Source organism: Austrofundulus limnaeus, unplaced genomic scaffold (assembly GCF_001266775.1).
Source record: "Austrofundulus limnaeus strain Quisiro unplaced genomic scaffold, Austrofundulus_limnaeus-1.0 Scaffold991, whole genome shotgun sequence".
Classification (NCBI taxonomy): Eukaryota; Metazoa; Chordata; class Actinopteri; order Cyprinodontiformes; family Rivulidae; genus Austrofundulus; species Austrofundulus limnaeus.
The window spans coordinates 85,914-103,197 of NW_013953393.1; the positions used below are offsets into that span (position 1 = coordinate 85,914).

Below are 17,284 nucleotides of genomic sequence, written 5' to 3' on the forward strand. Positions count from 1 at the left end.
TCTAGACTAATGACACGCTGGATTATCCTGACTCTGGACTAATGGCACTCTGGACTATCTAGACTCTAGACTAATGACACGCTGGATTATCCTGACTCTGGACTAATGGCACTCTGGACTATCTAGACTCTAGACTAATGACACGCTGGATTATCCTGACTCTGGACTAATGGCACTCTGGACTATCTTGACTCTGGACTAATGACACTCTGGATTATCTTGACCCTGGAATAATGACACTCTGGATTAATGACACTGGACTAAAAAACTGGACTAATGACACTCTGGATAATCTTGACTCTGGAATAGTGACACTCTGGAGTAATAAAACTGGACTAAAGAAACTCTGGACTATCTTGACTCTAGACTAATGACACTCTGGATTATCCTGACTCTGGACTAATGGCACGCTGGATTATCCTGACTCTGGACTAATGGCACTCTGGACTATCTAGACTCTAGACTAATGACACGCTGGATTATCCTGACTCTGGATTAATGACACTCTGGATTATCTTGACTCTGGAATAATGACACTGGACTAAAAAACTGGACTAATGACACTCTGGATAATCTTGACTCTGGAATAGTGACACTCTGGAGTAATAAAACTGGACTAAAGAAACTCTGGACTATCTTGACTCTAGACTAATGACGACTCTGGACTAATGGCACTCTGGACTATCTTGACTCTAGACTAATGACACTCTGGATTATCCTGACTCTGGACTAATGGCACTCTGGACTATCTTGACTCTGGACTAATGACACTCTGGATTATCTTGACTCTGGACTAATGACACTGGATTATCTTGACTCTAGACTAATGACACTGGATTATCTTGACTCTAGACTAGTGACACTGAATTACCTTGACTCTAGACTAATGAACTTCTGGATTATCTTGACTCTGGACTAATGACACTGGATTATCTTGACTCTAGACTAATGAACTTCTGGATTATCTTGACTCTGGACTAATGACACTGGATTATCTTGACTCTGGACTAATGACACTCTGGATTATCTTGACTCTAGACTAATGACACTCTGGATTATCTTGTTTCTGTACTATCTTGACTCTGGACTATGTTGACTCTGGACTATGTTGACTCTGGACTATCTTGACTCTGGACTATGTTGACTCTGGACTATCTTGTTTCTGGACTATCTTGANGAGCTTAAAGACCCACGTCAGTGTTTATAAGGAAATAGGTGGAGCTTAAAGACCCACGTCAGTGCATATAAGGAAATGGGTGGAGCTTAAAGACCCACGTCGATGTGTACAGAGGAGTGGGTGGAGCTTAAAGGACTACAACTCTGTTTAGGGGAATGGGTGGAGCTTAAAGGACTACAACTCTGTTTAGGGGAATGGGTGGAGCTTAAAGACCCACGTTGGTGTGTATAAGGAAATGGGTGGAGCTTAAAGACCCACATTGGTGTGTATAAGGAAATGGGTGGAGCTTAAAGACCTACAACAGTGTTTTGGGGAGAGGGTGGGGCTTAAAGACCCACGTCGATGTGTACAGAGGAGTGGGTGGAGCTTAAAGGACTACAACTCTGTGTTTAGGGGAATAGGTGGAGCTTAAAGGACTACAACTCTGTGTTTAGGGGAATAGGTGGAGCTTAAAGGACTACAACTGTGTTTAGGGGAGTGGGTGGAGCTTAAAGGACTACAGCTCTGTGTTTAGGGGAATGGGTGGAGCTTAAAGGCTCACCTCATAAAAGAGCAGTTTCAGTAAACCGGGTTCATATAAACAGTCTGTGGTTCTGACTTCCTGATGGGTCTCCAAAGGTACTGGGTCGATAGAACCCGGTGTCTCGTTACCTCCGGTCCATTACCAGCCGACCCGTCTTCAGCCTCAGACCTTTTATCCTGACTGGTATCGATCCGCTCTGAGTTCTTAATGCAGCAGAGACCGCTTCATTCACCATCTGTGTGTGTGTGTGTGTGTGTGTGTGTGTGTGTGTGTGTGTAACACAACATGATTACTTAAAGGAAGCAGCATCAAATATTTTCAGAAAATCCTGATGTTTATCATTTTATTCCATGTTAGATCTGATCTCCGAAGCTGAAGAGTTGATTTTATTTTATTCTATATTATTTTATTTTTATTTTATTTTTATTAAATTTAAATTTATTTTTAAATTGTTTTTATTTTATTTTATGTTATTTATGACGTTTCTCTGAGGTTCTGAGACAGATGAGCCCAGTTAGACTGATGATTGTATATTTAGTCCAATCATCAGTTCTGGGTCAGAACCTGAACCCATCAGGTGTTCTCAGTTTGGAGCTGTAGAACTGGGCTTCAGGTCTGTTTCTGTACAGTCCTGCTGGTTCTGGACCCGCAGCTCATGAACCTGTAATCCGAGTCCTGCTGGTCCGGTGAACCGGGTCCATCTTTATTCAGCAGCAGAACCCATCAGGCTGAAACAAACAGGTTCTGGTGAAGGTTCTGACCCGGGTAGGAGGTCACTTTTTAAAACATGGATGTTTTGGTTCTGTGGTTCTGACCCAGTTCTTGGGTCAGAGTAGTTTCCTCTCAACGTTCTGTTTCTTTAAACTCTGAGTGTTTTCGGTAGAGACCTGGAGCAGGTTCTGGTCCTCATTGGACCTCAGACTGACCCAGCGACCCGTGTCGGTTCTGGTGTCTCCTGTCTGCTGCTGTAAATAAGAAATGTGTCATCAGATCCAGCAGAACCGGGCCGGGATGATAAATTCATGAGTTAACGGATCGTCTTCAGGTTCTGCAGAGGAAACCTCATCAGTTCCTCCTTCACCTTTGAGGTGGGGTTGTGCTGGTTCTGACCCGGTCCCTGTCCCGTCCTGCAGTACTCGTCGGCGGGCTGCCTGCTGTCGCTGCACCACACGGAGAAGCCGGACCACGAGGAGGTGTGTGAGTTCAGACCCTACACCTGCCCCTGCCCCGGCGCCTCCTGCAAGTGGCAGGGCTCGCTGGACGCCGTCATGCCCCACCTGATGCACGCCCACAAGTCCATCACCACGCTGCAGGTCAGAACCAGAACCACTGACACCATCCCACCATGGCCCTGCACAGGCTTCAAGATTGTTTTTACCCGCCTGAAACAAAATGTTTAAATATGTTAATAAATGATAGTTAGAATAAACGACCTTATAAAACAATAAAAGTAACAGTTAACGAGTTTTACCTGCMCAGTCAGGTCCCTGCAGGTCCTGCTCAGAGCCCAGCTCAGACCTGGACCTGGTTTTGTACTTGTTGTGTGTTGTGTGTCCGCAGGGCGAGGACATCGTGTTCCTGGCCACGGACATCAACCTGCCCGGCGCCGTGGACTGGGTCATGATGCAGTCCTGCTTCAGCCACCACTTCATGCTGGTCCTGGAGAAGCAGGAGAAGTACGAGGGCCACCAGCAGTTCTTCGCCGTCGTCCTCCTCATCGGCACCAGGAAGCAGGCCGAGAACTTCGCCTACCGGCTGGAGCTGAACGGCAGCCGGCGCCGCCTCACCTGGGAGGCCACGCCCCGCTCCATCCACGACGGCGTGGCGGCGGCCATCGTCAACAGCGACTGCCTGGTGTTCGACACGTCCATCGCTCACCTGTTCGCCGACAACGGCAACCTGGGCATCAACGTCACCATCTCCATGTGCTGAGGACCTGGACCYGGTCTGCCCAGACCCGGGTCAGCGGGCCGGCCCAGACCCGGGACAGGTCTGAGGAGGCTGTGGCTCTGGAGAAGCCTTTTCTCAGTGACTTCCTGTGAGCTCAGCTGCAGCCGTTTCACCAGCAGAGTCCTCGTTAAAACCAGAACCTGAAGTTCTGGACCCGGACCTTGGAGTCCAGGTCCTGTCTCTGTACCGGGTCGGTCCAGCAGGCAGGAAGAAGTAAAGAACTGCTTTCAAAGATGAGCAGGAAGTTGTTGTTTTGTAGAATCAGAAGGTTAAACAGTTAATGAGCAGGAGGCCCGGCTGCTCTCTGAGCGGAGATCAGGTCTGAAATATTKGGATTAAAAAAGGGCTGAAGAAGAAGAATCGAACTGATCCTCATTTTATTTCTTTGTTTACAGGTAAAAGTTCACTTTATTTAAAATCTYTTGTTCCAGAACTTTTATAAGTTTTTAACTCTTTGAGGAACTAAATCTTCCAGAAGCTTTACTGCAGAGTGGAAAAACAGAGAATTCAGATTAGAAATAAGAGTTTAGCTTCGGTCGTTTCTTTATTTTTCTATCAAGAAGAGTAAAAGTTCCTCAAAYATCCAGCAGGGGGCACCTTCAGTTAAGTCAGGTAAAGTGGAGCGTCTCGTCTGACAGGAGGGTTGTCGGTTCAGATCCTGACTCACCTGTTTAAACCCACAGACACCTGGGACTGGACTCACAGTTTATACAAAAAAAAACATTTAAAATATTTACATCTATAAGTTTTTTTTGTCTGAGTTTAAAACAAACTGTTTCATCCTGAAGTTTAATTTATTTAAAGGCTAGGTGTTAGCRTGTTAGCACCAGAACGCTAACGCCTGATTAATTTTACTTCTCTTTACGTTAAAAAAACTCATCATTATAAAGTGTTTTATTATTTTCTCCATGAACAGAAGTATTTTAGCTCAGTTAGCCTGTTAGCCTCTCTGCTGTAACTTTTACAAACCTTTACCTCATTTTTTAACCTTTGGCCACGTTAAGTTTTAATGTTTGACTTTCTAACACGGTATAAATAAATAAATAAAAACGTTTTTATTGCTCGATCACAACTGATTGTAACTTTTGGGATCATTTCTACAGAAACACGCAGCAATAAGAAATATTTATTTGCAGTTTTTACTAAATGTTTAWAGTTTGTTGATAAAATAAACTGTTTTCTACGACTGTTTGTTTGTTTCAGTGATTTAAACTCGGATCAGTTGATGTCAGCAGTGCAACCTGAGCAGGTTTTTGTTGYAACAGTTCTGTGATAATAAAGTTTATTTTGATGTTTGTCCTTTTCTGACGTAAAATCAGAGAAACTTCAACATTTAAACTGAAAATGTAACATTTTATTATAAAACAAACAAAAACAGCTGGATAGGTTTTAATATGAAGTTATTTGTATTTAAATGTTTGTTTCCAGCTGTCAGCAGCTGTAATAACAGCTGCTGACAGCAGGGGGCGCTGCTCTGCTGCTGCCGACAGCAGGGGGCGCTGCTCTGCTGCTGCTGACAGCAGGGGGCGCTGCTCTGCTGCTGCTGACAGCAGGGGGCGCTGCTCTGCTGCTGCTGACAGCAGGGGGCGCTGCTCTGCTCAGTTTTATTTGTTTCTAGTTGAACAAAAACAAATCAGTTTCGGAGTTATTAAAAACAATGACATCATCTTATCTTCTGTCTCCATCCCYCTCTCTTCTCCTCTCACTGTCTCTGTCCGTCTCTCGTCTTCTGTCTCTTCTTCTGTCCACGTCTCTACTGTCTCTGTCCGTCTCCCGTCTCCTGTCGTCTCTTCTTCTGTCCTCTCTGTCCACGTCTCTCTCACGGTTCCTCCTCCTGTCTTCGTCTCTGTCCGTCCCCCTCCATCTCTCCTCTTCCTTGGTCTTCTGTCCGACGGAGTGCCCCCCTGACGGCGCCCCCTTGTGGTCGTACTTGTCGTAGGCAACGTCCTGCTTCTCCTCTTTGACTCTGATGGGGGGAGGAGCTCGAGGAGGTGAAGGAGAGGAAGAGGAGGCTCTGCTCTTCTCCTTTTTCTTCTTCTTCTCTTTCTTCTTCTTCTTCTCTTTCTTATCTGAGACGGAGAAGAAACGGTGAGATCCTTCACGTCCTGGTCTTAAATCAGGAGACGCTCAGACAGGAAGTGACCTCACCTTTTTTGAGCTTCTTCACAGGTACGACGTGGCGCTCCTCTTCCTCGGAGGACAGGACAGCAGCGTCTGGAGCTTTAGGAGCGCAGCCCTCGTCCCTCAGACGTTTGGTCACGTCATCGATGTCCTCGTGGTCTTTGGGAGGACGGTAATTCTTCACGTGATCGACGCGAATGGTCCGACCTTTAATCTGAAACAGGAAGCAGATTAGAAATATACGTGTACTTCCTGCAGGGGCGGAGCTAACCTGTGCTTCCTGCTCACCTTGATGCCGTTGAAGTTGTCCACAGCCAGGACGGTGCTCCTCTGGTCCTCGTAGCAGACGAAGCAGAAGCCTTTGGACTTCCCCGTCTTCTTGTCTCGCACCAGGTTGATGTTGACGATCTCTCCGTACCTGTCGGGAGAACATCTACGGTCATCCTCACGGTTTCTAAGCACAGGTGAGCAGGGGYGGAGCACAGGTACGTACTGAGAGAAGACACAGATCAGGTCTCCTTCGGTCAGCTCGTAGGGAAATCCTCCTGCAGGAAACAAAACTTCAGGTTTTATTTAACATTTATTGTTACATAAAGTTTATAACATGTCCAGTTTCTCCTCAAAACAAATTAAGTTTCTTTTATTTTCCTCATGACGTCACTAATTAATCTAATCAGGTGTTTTATATCAAACAGGACCAGACTGGTGTTCTCTTTAAATGTGTAAAAACAGGCCCTCCTCACCCACGAASACCCAGGCGCTGTCCCGGTACTCGGTGTGCCACGACACGGCCTCGTTGATGCCGAGGTCGGCCTCGCGCTCGTTCAGCTCGTTAATCAGCTTCACCTTCGTTAACGGACTGAAAACACGAGCAGTGAACACCGTTAGCAGACAGCTAGCGCTAGCTAACAGGTTAGCATTAGCTCCTGGATTTATTAAGATGGGGGAATTAAAAATATAATGTCCTAAAGGAAAACAAAGTAAACAAGCATTTCAAATAATACTTACTTCATTGTTAGCTAAATTAACCAGACACCGATGAGAAAAGCCTCGGTGTGTTGACAAACTACTTCCGGATGTATTTCTACAAACTACTTCCGGTTGTGTTTCCGCCTCTGCCGTCTACAGACCGGAAGTCTGAACAACAAGCAGGTAAAGGTTTAAAATTGGTCCGATTTTCTTTAARAATTAAATAAAACAACTGTATTAACACACAGAAGTGTTTTATTAATTTTTGTAGCTTGTAAATATTTAAGGTTATTGTAAAAAATGCTAAAAAGTGTATTTCTCCACCCGAACAACAGGCGGCGCTGTGATGCTAACAGCTAGYTGTTTGACAACATCTCATCCGCTAACAGCTAAACTCAAACATAAAACCTGTTTTCTCTTTAAGCTCTTGCTACTTGGAAWAACGACTTTATCTGTTTTATTTGCTACAGACTAACAGTTTGTTACGAAGTGAAGTAATGTAAAATATTCAAGTATGTTTCAGCTTCCTGTTAGCAGTTAGCCTTCTAGCTTAAATTTCCTCATATTTCTGTCATAAAACAGCTGATAAATAAAATCTGTTCCTGTTTGACTCCATCTYCAGAGGGTGAGTAAAATGTTTCTGAAGTTTGTCACAGATAAATTAAAAACGTCCTGAAACCCAGATCTGAATCATGTGCTGAACCTGTTTACGGTTTTTATTAATTTAAGTAATTTTKTGTATACTTCAGCTCAGTATCGTGATAGAAACATGTTGAAGATGTTATAGGAACTGTATGAAATGGGGGGGAAAATCGGCATACAATGAGCAGGGTTTGATTGAACATGTGTGTTTTTATTAATTATTATAAAGATAAATTTAGCTGCTCTAATGGAGCTGGTTCAGTGTGAACTGGGTCAAGCTATAGTTGTTCTTCATGGTTGTAAAAAAAGGTTTGCTGCCTGTTTATTTCTGCCTTCTTTAGTCCAGATGCTGAATAAAACCCAGAAGATCAGCCTGTAAAGATCCAGCTGAGATTTGTTGAGTTTATCCTCTGTCCCAGGAAGATGATCTGTCAGGTCTTCATCCTGTCCTCGAAGGGCGATCGCCTCATCTACAAGGACTGTATCCTTTAAATCCCACTGATCCGTCTGCAGGTTCAGGACTCCGGTTTACCTGTTGTGTGTTCTGGACTTAATCGGACCTTCAGACCGCGGCGAGGCAGGAAATGATGTCATCGACGTTTTCTACGAGAAGGTGACGGCGCTGACTGGAGACCAGCCTCCGGTTGTCATGGTGAGGCAGCAGCGTTGATGTGAACCAGTGTTTCTCTGCAACTTCTCTTCATTTTAGTTTTTTATCAGTGTTTTATTTAAAATACTTCACTTTAACAACTTTATTTAAAAAAACAAAACATTTAGTTTGAACACTTCTGTTCTTGTTTCACAGGGTTTTAAATAAAAGTTAATTTTTTTCCCGCAGACTCACAAAGATCTGCACTTCCTCCACGTCAGGCAGGGGGGGCTCTACTGGGTCGCCACCACCACCGCCGACTCCTCGCCGTTCCTCATCATCGAGTTCCTGAACAGGTTGGTTTCAGTCCTGAACCCGCCCTGACCCGTTSGTGGCCCGGCCCGACCCGATCAGAACCGCTCTGTGTTCCAGGCTGACGGCTCTGGTCAAAGATTACTGCGGCAGCATCTCAGAGAAGTCGGTCCAGATGAACTTCGCTCTGATCTACGAGCTGCTGGACGAGGTTCTGGTGAGGACTCTGTGGACCAGCACCACCAGCCGGGTCTTTTTACAGGTTTACTGTCCCCGGGTCTGCAGTCCTGCAGGGTTTAGATGTTGACCAGGTCTGACCAGGTGACGGAAACAACTAGAACCTGCAGGAGGCTGGACCCGCGTCCTGGAACTGAAGGTCTGACCTGAACTATCTGTCCCTCAGGACTACGGTTACATCCAGACCACGTCCTCAGAAGTCCTGAAGAACTTCATCCAGACTGAAGCGGTTTCGTCTCGACCCTTCAGCCTGTTTGACCTCAGTAACGTGGGTCTGGTACGTCTCACTGTCACCAGGTGTTCTGTTCACCTGCAGCGTCACTCTCACTTCCTGTTTGTTTGTTTGTTTGTTTGTTTGTTTGTTTGTTTGTAGTTTGGAGCAGAAACACAACAGAGTAAAGTAGCTCCGAGTTCTGCAGCCACCAGACCGATCCAGTCCAGCAGGGACCAGGTAAACCTGACCCAGGAGGTCAGAAACCTGTTTTTAGTTTATTTCTGAATAAAATCAGAGTTGTTTGTGTTGATCTGATGTAAACAAAGTGTTTGTTTTATTTCCAGTCAACAGTTTGTGAGTTTAAATGTGTGAAAACCTGAACTGAAGTTTAAAATCTTAGAATTATCTGAAACTTTGAGTTTTGTTCTGYGTTTCAGTTTAGAATCTCTGATTTGTTCCAGTAAATAGTCTGATCCCAGCMGGTCGGTACACTTCCTGAAACCAAACCTTTGTCTTTCAGGGCGGGAAAAGTGAGATCTTTGTGGACGTGGTTGAACGGATGTCGGTCGTTATCGGCTCTAACGTGAGTTTCATCTTTAGACAATAAGAGTTTAAAGAAGCCTCTGAGCTGAGAGGAAACATGAAACCAGAACCACCAGAACCACCAGAACCATCAGAACCATCAGAACCATCAGAACCATCAGTTATTACTCAGCCTGAGCTCGGCTCCGCCCACTCCTCTAAACACAAACACTTCCAGTCATTAGCTGGGGCCGACCCGTTTCCTGAAAGAACCCGAGTGTTGATGGTCCATCAGAACTCAGAGGACCTGCTGACATCGGTTCTGTCAGGTTGAATGTTTCACCTGGTCTGAGGCTGACAGGAAGTGTTGGAGCACACCTGTCCACAGYAAACCCATCAGAACCGTCTGCTTTCTGCTGCAGGGGGTTCTGATGAAGACTGACGTGGAAGGAGAGATCAGAGTCAAGTGCTACATGGCCAGCTGCTNATCACACACACCTGAGACGGGTAGGTGCGCACCTGAGACGGGTAGGTGCGCACCTGAGACGGGGAGGTGCGCACCTGAGACGGGTAGGTGCTCACCTGAGACGGGGAGGTGCGCACCTGAGACGGGTAGGTAGGTGCGCACCTGAGACGGGTAGGTAGGTGCGCACCTGAGACGGGTAGGTAGGTGCGCACCTGAGACAGGTGTGCACCTGAGAGACTCACTTCCTGTCTGCTTCTGACCTGCAGAGATGAGGATCGGCCTGAACGAAGAGTTCAGCATCGGGAAGTCCCAGCTCCGAGGTGAACGCTCACTTCCTGCTTCCTGTTGTTTGTTGTGATCGGGTCTGTTTGTTTGTTTGTTTATTTGTTYGTTTGTTGTTGTGCTCAGGGTACGGAGCAGCTGTTCGGGTGGATGAGTGCAGCTTCCATCAGTCGGTGCGACTGGATGAGTTCGACAGCCATCGTATTCTCCGGCTCTGCCCGAGTCAGGGAGAGGTGAGTGGACCTGCCTCGGTTCTGACTCCTCCTCCTCCTCTTGTTGTTGTTGTTGTTGTTATATTGTTGTTGTTGTTGTTGCAGCAAACAGTGATGACGTACCAGCTGAGTGACGACCTGCCGTCTTCTCCTCCGTTCCGTCTGTTTCCTTCCATTGAGAGAGACGCTGCAGGGAGGTAAAGGCCTGAAACAAACAGCTGAGCCGTCCTCAGAACCAGAACCAGAACCAGCTGTAGTTCAGAGTCTGACCACCAGGGGGCAGCAGACGTGAGGATTAATTAAACCAGAATTATTAAAGCTCGGGTAATGGAGGACATGGAGACAGAGCAGATGTGTTGAAGCTGAAGATATAAACGAGTTTAACTGTTGGTTCAGAACCTCAGTGGGCGGGCCCAGGCCCAGGCCCGGTTCAGTCCACAGGAGAAGCCAGCTGGTGTTGTGGTTCTGATGCAGTTCTTCTTCTCCTGCAGGCTGCTGATGTACCTGAAGCTGCGCTGTGACCTGCCTCCAAAGAGGTCAGTTTAAAATCCAACAGAACCAGAACCTGCAGAGTTCTGTTCAGAGCTGGTGTCTGGATCAGGGCCTGAAACAGTGATGATGATGATGATGATGATGATGATGATGTAATTGTGTTCTTTGCAGCGCGGCCATCAACCTGTGTGCCTCGGTGCCGGTTCCTAAAGGTTCAGTCAGGTGAGACGCTCCCATTCAAATGTTGCTGCTCTGTTTGTTATGGAAACGAGCCCGACCCGGGTCAGGGTTCTGATTTGAATGTGATCCTGGAGCCACAGAGACACACAGCTGAGGACCAGAGACGTTCAGGAGGATCTATGAAAGGATGAACCTKTTGGTGGAGGCTTATTTTAACAGAWATGAGGATTTACTCTTGGTTACCACCTCACCAAATATCACCTYAATATGGCTAAAAATGGCCGAGTTATGGTAGCTTATTCCTTTTAGCTCTGGCGGCCATTTTGGATTTTTATTTAGCGTTCAGAATATATCAAAGCTTGTTCTGCTGTTATTCCAGTTTTCATCTCTGTTAGTCTTAAAGTAGGTTAATTGGAGCTTTTTCTTTAAATTAGCATTAGCAGTTAGCTTAAACTTGTGCTTAGCATTCAGGATGTGTTGTGGCTCAGTGCTTCATGGTGAGTGGAAACACCTGWAGAAGTAACGTCGTTTTGATGTAACCTCTGTTCAGGCTGTACACACAGATCCTGATGAGCTGGATAATATCAGCTGCTGCCATTTGACTCGTTTAAATCTAGTTTCAAACAAACAGACGGTGGAGTTGACCCTGATGACCTTTGACCTCTGACGTCACCTGTAATCTGTGAGCTTCAGACCAGCAGGTCTGTCTCCTGTCCTCTGGACCTTAAAGGRCCTGTGACATCAMATTTTTGTAATTCATATKAATGCATTTTTGGAAAGAGGACATTGATAWAACATTGCAAAATAAATTTCATGTTGCTGAGATGAACAGTTGTTGAGATATTTGCCTGTGAAGTAACAGGAAGTGATGTCASAGGGGAGYGTCTGCATGTAAACAGAGCGGTGCTACAACYCAGACTGTAGAGAAGAATCTGATGTTTCTATCAGAGAGATGAAGAGTTCAAATAATGTTGTTTCAATAAACAAAAACAAGAGTTTTCTTTGTTACAGAGTTCCCCTTTGATGTCACTTCCTGTTTCTGATGTCACTTCCTGTTTCACTTTGGCTGAGCTAAATTCAAAAGAAAATATGCCAGTTATGGAACAAAATGGGTTAAATCGTGTGTTTTATTCCAASTCTGATGGTCTCATGTTAGTTTGAATGGTTCTACAGTTTTGTAGGAACTGACCTGGGTCCATTATGGAGTCAACTGTGTCTGAAAGCCCTGGTTTTGGTTCCAGGACCACATGACTCCTGGTGTGTGCGTGGGTTCTGATGAAACGCTGTGTGTCTTTGGTTCAGTTTGTCCCAGGAGCTCAGCAGTCCGGATCAGAGCGCCGAGCTGAGGCTGCAGAGCAGATCCGTGGTCTGGCAGATCCCTCGCTTCACCGGAGGAACTCAGCTGTCCGCTCTGTTCAAGGTGCTCCCAAAGACCTAGACCAGATCCTGATACCAGCATGGCCCTTCAGTGTTYACCTAACAGCTTCCTGTGGTTCCTGTCCTCAGCTGGAAGTCCCTGGTCTCAGCTCGGCCTCCATGTTGGAGGTGGGTCCGGTGGGTTTGAGCTTCGAGCTGCCCAAGTATACGGCCACGGGACTACAGGTCCGCTTCCTGCGCCTGTCCCCGATCCAGCCCAGCCCGTCTCAGCGCTGGGTCCGGTACGTGACCCACTCAGACTCCTACATCATCCGGATCTGAGCCCGGATCAGCAGGAAGCAGCCAGGTGAGAACTGGTTACAACTACATTACCTGTCAAAGTACAGAAGCATTAACAGTATAAACATTGGTACAGTTAGCTTTAGCATTAGCAGTATTAACTTTGGTACAGTTAGCTTTAGCATTAGAAACATTAGCATTAGTAGTTAGTTTTAGCAGTGTTAGCTTTAGCATTAGAAACATCAGCGTTAGTAGTTAGTTTTAGCAGTGTTAGCTTTAGCATTAGAAACATTAGCATTAGTAGAGTTAGCTTTAGCAGTGTTAGCTTTAGTATTAGAAACATTAACATTAGTAGTTAGTTTTAGCAGTGTTAGCTTTAGCATTAGAAACATTAACATTAGTAGTTAGTTTTAGCAGTGTTAGGTTTAGCATTAGAAACATTAGCATTAGTAGTTAGTTTTAGCAGTGTTAGCTTTAGCATTAGAAACATTAGCATCAGTAGAGTTAGCTTCAGCAGAATTAACTGAAGACGTTTTGCTCTATAAACAGTTAAAGTAACATATGATGCAGGTGAACAAAGGTAAAATAAACCAGTATAAATGCTGAGTCAGCGTTCACACAGTAAGTTCTGTATGTGGTGTTTCCTGCCTCAGCCTGTAAACAAACATGTCTGATCCACACGTGATGCTGTTGTTGTTTAAAAAGCTCTGCAGGGAGGAAGCTCCAGGAGGACCAGCCTCTGGGACCGGGCCGCTGTTTGTGCTGACTCAGGCTCTGACTCGTCTCCACTTCTCCTTTAGAGCCGCTGCCTGCAGATGATTCACTCCGGCCTTTTATCCTCCATGAAAAGCAGTTTAACCTTGGGAAGGAGGAGATTAAACGCTTCACCCTTTTCCTGCGGTGGTCTCACAGGAAGGAGGAGCCGCTGATGAAGAGGACGGACAGGCCGAAGATCTGACAGGAAGTGGTGGAGGGACCGCAGTCCGACGGGTCACACAGATACTGAGCGTGCTCAGCGCTCCACTTCCTGTTTTAAACTGGACAAACTCATGACTCTGTCACTTTGAGGTCAGAGGTCACCGCCTGCTGTTGAACGTGTCACATGTTTTTCCATCACGTGACGCTGGTGAAGAAACAACCATGTTTTATCTGAGTGTGGRAAATAAAGACGTTTAACGCCTGATTAACGATCAATAATTAATAATCTGTTAGCTTCAGCAGAAATGTCTTCATCGTGTCCTCCAGGGGTCAATCTGCAGGTGTCCACAGCTGTGAGGTGTTCCTGCAGCTGCYAACATCTGCTTCCAGAGGAAGGAGCAGGTTGTTTACACTTTAAAACCATCACCTATTCTATGTGTGTTAAAGGTTTTATCTACTTGTTGATGTTTACTTTGTGAAGACAAACTGTAGTCATAAAAACCCAAAACTGGAAATAAAAACTAAAACCAGCACAATTACAAACTCCATGTGGTGTAGTGTTGTCTCAAAGCCTTCAGTGGAGCTGCAGCCRACCAACCAATCATTTTAAACTTCAACAGAGGCCACGCCTCCTGCAAGAGTTGCTTCTCTGTGGTTATTTTTTTTTATTTTATGTCATTAGTTTTAATAAATGTGATTTTGGTCTGTGAGAGAAAACTGGAGTACCTGGAGAAAACCCACTCATGCACAGGCAGAACATGTAAACAGAACCTAGAAAGTTGATCTAGAACCTTCTTCCTTATGTTGCTCTACCAACTGTGCCACTGTACGGCCTAATTTTATATTTTTATATGATTATTTAAAATATTTAATTAAAAATATATATGAATATAACCTGAGAACCTCCATCTTTATTTGAGAACATTTTGAGGAGCTACTTTTTAATTTATTTTTTTCACTTTAAATAAACTATAAATGATTGTTTTTAACTCTAAGTTGTTAAAAAAATCAATGTTTTTATATTTATGAGGTTCTATTCCTAAATAGTTAGGGGAATTGAAAGGATAAAACTGGGGGGGCATGGCGCCCCTGCTCATGGATCAGACCAGTGTCCTCAGTAGTGTGGTAAACCTGCAGCAGAGMGCTCGGGTCCTCACAGAGACAGTAACCCTCTCTCACACACACAGATCGTGTCTTTGCGGAAGCTCGGAGGAGCCGAGGCGGCGCTACAGCTAATTAGCATAAACTAGTTGCTGCTGCGCTGTTGTGGATGGACGGCTGAACCGAACCACCGGAACCGACAGCGCCTCACCACAGCCAAAGCAACACCGGGTCCGGCCTCAGTTTGTAGGGATCTCATCACCGTCCGCCTGCCGAGGAGATGGGGGACAAGGCGGGCACCAGGTAGGACGGCTAGCCGCTGTTAGCTTCGCTTCTCACGCACTCAGCTAACGCTAGCAGCCGAGCTGCTGGTCCGGACGGGTGGGGGGGACATTTTCACAAGCCGAGATGCTGCTGCAGACATCTCTGAACACCCGAATCGGCTGACCCCGGTYCGTGTTTTCATCCCCCGGCCGGAGACACCGAGCTGCTCCGCGGGAGGCGAGCTTAGCCCAGCAGGGTGGGGCTAGCTGGCCGCGGCGCATCTCCAGGACGGCTCGGTGCTCCGGGTTCGGTTCTGCGGGTCTGTGGTTCTGTATCACCACGAGCCCAACACGGTGCTTATACATGGGGCTGGTTGTTTTTGTGTTCTGGMCCGGAACCCCCCGTGAAAACACGGACGCTGGTGGGCGGACTGGACCCATGCAGGGTTTCTGGGTTTAACGGGGTTTAAAACACGGAACCTGCAGAAATGTGTCATTTTTATCAAACCCTGAACGTCACGGTGCAAACATGCATCAGTTCTGATCAGATTAATCTGTGACTGGTGTTTTCTGAGCCCTGCAGCCTGCAGCCTGCTCCTCCACAGCTTCCATGGAAATAAACATGTTTCTGCCCAAAAAGCAGGAAACGCTTTATTATGAACTTCCTGCAGAGACACACACACATCATGGCTCCTGTCTGCTCTGGTCTCTTCACAGCCTGAATTTAAAGCCTTTATTTCCTCATAAACACTAAAAGTTMATTTGTTTCAGGGCAGATTTCCCTGTTCAAACAGGTGTGTCTCACCTGGAATATGGAAATAGAGCTGCTTTGTGTAAAGTCCTGCTGGAAACCTAAAGGAACAGATTGATTCAGCTGATATTTGTTGCATTTTGCTTGTTTATTTTATTTCTGAAAGGTCCCAGCTGGTCCAATCAGAGCTGAGATCAGCTGTAAAACAAAACTTTACAAAAATACTGAAGTAAATAAAATGTTCAGTTTATTCCCTCAGATTATTCACAACTTTTAATCTCCTTTATCCTGTTAAAGCTCAGCTTTCACGGAGCAGTCCCTGATAGGTAAAACATTTTGATTGACAGCTGTCAGAGCCAATCAGGACTTCCTGTGGTGTTCACAGAGAACTGCTGAAAAAACCTTCAGTTTGTGGACCAGGACTGGGTCAGGCGTCCGGACCAGGACTGGGTCAGGCGTCCGGACCAGGACTGGCTCAGGCGTCCGGACCAGGACTGGGTCAGGTTCTAGCACCAGACATGCTCCCAGAAAACCGGAGCTTTCGGTTCAAACATCTGGTCCTCGGTCCCAGAAACGTTTGGGCTTATTCGGACCAGAACTAAACAGAGTCCTGATGGTTCTGGGTCGGGAAGCGGGTGCAGAGAGTACCAGCGGGACCAATGGAGGTGAGGCAGAACCAGTAGATGCAGAGCTGTTTTCCATCATATCAGATTAACCCTTTCCTGTCAGGATCCTCTGAGTCTGCAACATTACTCAGATGATGACGTCATGACTCTGGAGGCTTCTGATTGGTTAGTTTTTACCTGGAGGCGCGCCTTAAACGCTGCTTCTTGATTTGACGACACTGGAAAGTAAAAAGTCGTTGACATGAAGCTCCTCCTGCTCCTCAGGAACCAGCAGCTCCTGTGCTCCTCAGATGAGCCGGAGTCTGAAGTGGACCGGACCTAAACCATCAGGTCTCAGACCTCCTGAGCAGAGGGTCTGACAGATTTACCTGTTTAATGGTTCATAAATGGAACGAGGACGACTGCGTGCTCTCAGGCTGTGAAGTACGGAGGTGGCAGCGTCATGGTGTGGGCTGTTTGACATCAGGAGGGTCTAAAACCTCAAACAGACCTGATGAGGATTTAGGTTTATTGATGAGGTGTTACTAATCTTCCAACAACAATATTTATACAACTCATAAGATATACACAAGATTAATCATTTTACAAAATTACAAACATAAGCCTTGTTAAAAACAAAACAAATAACGACAAAATAAGGTTTAATACCAATAAGATTTCAGTGCTCTTTGAAAAGAAAAGTATTTTAAAAAATGTGATTTTAGGTCATTTATTACATTTCTACTGATTTTTGTAACGTTTGTTTTAGCACGATTTATATTTAATTTTGTTTCACAAGAGTATCTAATGTACCTGATCAGAGTAAATAAGCTTTTTCCTGTTAGTAWAACTTTGTTTATAAATGTAAGTAAATTATACTGCACCCTAACCTTCAGTAAAATACGCTGCATGTCTATAATGCTGCCATGAAATGGACATCTTAAAGTGATCCATTAGTTGTAATGTTAAACTTTATTTGATAAACATTTATTTTAACTGTAAGCTGTTTTTAGTTTTGTAAAGTTTAAAAATATATTTTAACACGGACGGGTCCATTTTATTTGCACACAAAGCATTCTGGGTAAATGATGACGTGGATAGG

General features: G+C 45.5%; 4 protein-coding genes across 9 annotated transcripts in view; 3 read left to right on the forward strand and 1 right to left on the reverse strand.

The window, feature by feature from the left end:
- Positions 1 to 4,839, forward strand: part of siah2l (seven in absentia homolog 2 (Drosophila)-like) — a 12,621-nt gene extending 7,782 nt beyond the window's left edge. Inside the window, exons 2-3 of the mRNA XM_014030057.1 lie at positions 2,834 to 3,013; positions 3,261 to 4,839. Of these exons, the coding sequence (XP_013885511.1) occupies positions 2,834 to 3,013; positions 3,261 to 3,632 (552 nt within the window). The 3' untranslated portion in view covers positions 3,633 to 4,839. The remainder of the gene's footprint in view (positions 1 to 2,833; positions 3,014 to 3,260) is intronic.
- Positions 4,840 to 5,255: 416 nt separating this feature from the next.
- On the reverse strand, positions 5,256 to 6,900 carry rbmx2 (RNA binding motif protein X-linked 2). The gene is made up of 6 exons (XM_014030058.1): positions 6,780 to 6,900; positions 6,515 to 6,630; positions 6,265 to 6,316; positions 6,060 to 6,189; positions 5,799 to 5,985; positions 5,256 to 5,719 (listed from the first exon to the last, which is right to left on the reverse strand). Exons 1-6 carry the CDS (start codon positions 6,782 to 6,784, stop codon positions 5,319 to 5,321), a joined length of 891 nt encoding a protein of 296 aa, XP_013885512.1. The 5' UTR covers positions 6,785 to 6,900; the 3' UTR covers positions 5,256 to 5,318.
- ap4m1 (adaptor related protein complex 4 subunit mu 1) lies at positions 6,147 to 14,008 on the forward strand. Of its 6 annotated transcripts, none has more exons than XM_014030049.1 (17): positions 6,147 to 6,235; positions 7,724 to 7,863; positions 7,949 to 8,034; positions 8,221 to 8,327; positions 8,404 to 8,500; positions 8,687 to 8,797; positions 8,894 to 8,989; positions 9,255 to 9,317; positions 9,679 to 9,742; positions 9,986 to 10,042; positions 10,131 to 10,237; positions 10,322 to 10,413; positions 10,708 to 10,752; positions 10,880 to 10,930; positions 12,191 to 12,308; positions 12,395 to 12,611; positions 13,250 to 14,008. In XM_014030049.1, the coding sequence occupies exons 2-16, from the start codon at positions 7,806 to 7,808 to the stop codon at positions 12,584 to 12,586; spliced, it is 1,344 nt and encodes a 447-aa protein (XP_013885503.1). In that variant the 5' UTR covers positions 6,147 to 6,235; positions 7,724 to 7,805; the 3' UTR covers positions 12,587 to 12,611; positions 13,250 to 14,008. The 6 variants fall into 6 exon arrangements, with proteins under 6 accessions (XP_013885503.1, XP_013885508.1, XP_013885509.1 ...); XM_014030054.1 differs by having other exon boundaries at positions 13,345 to 14,008; XM_014030055.1 differs by having other exon boundaries at positions 8,894 to 8,971.
- A 648-nt stretch (positions 14,009 to 14,656) lies between these two features.
- Positions 14,657 to 17,284, forward strand: part of LOC106533651 (arrestin red cell isoform 1) — a gene marked incomplete at its 3' end in the record, with an annotated part of 16,243 nt that continues 13,615 nt past the window's right edge. The window contains 1 exon segment of the mRNA XM_014030056.1: positions 14,657 to 14,866. Coding sequence (XP_013885510.1) covers positions 14,844 to 14,866 — 23 coding nt within the window.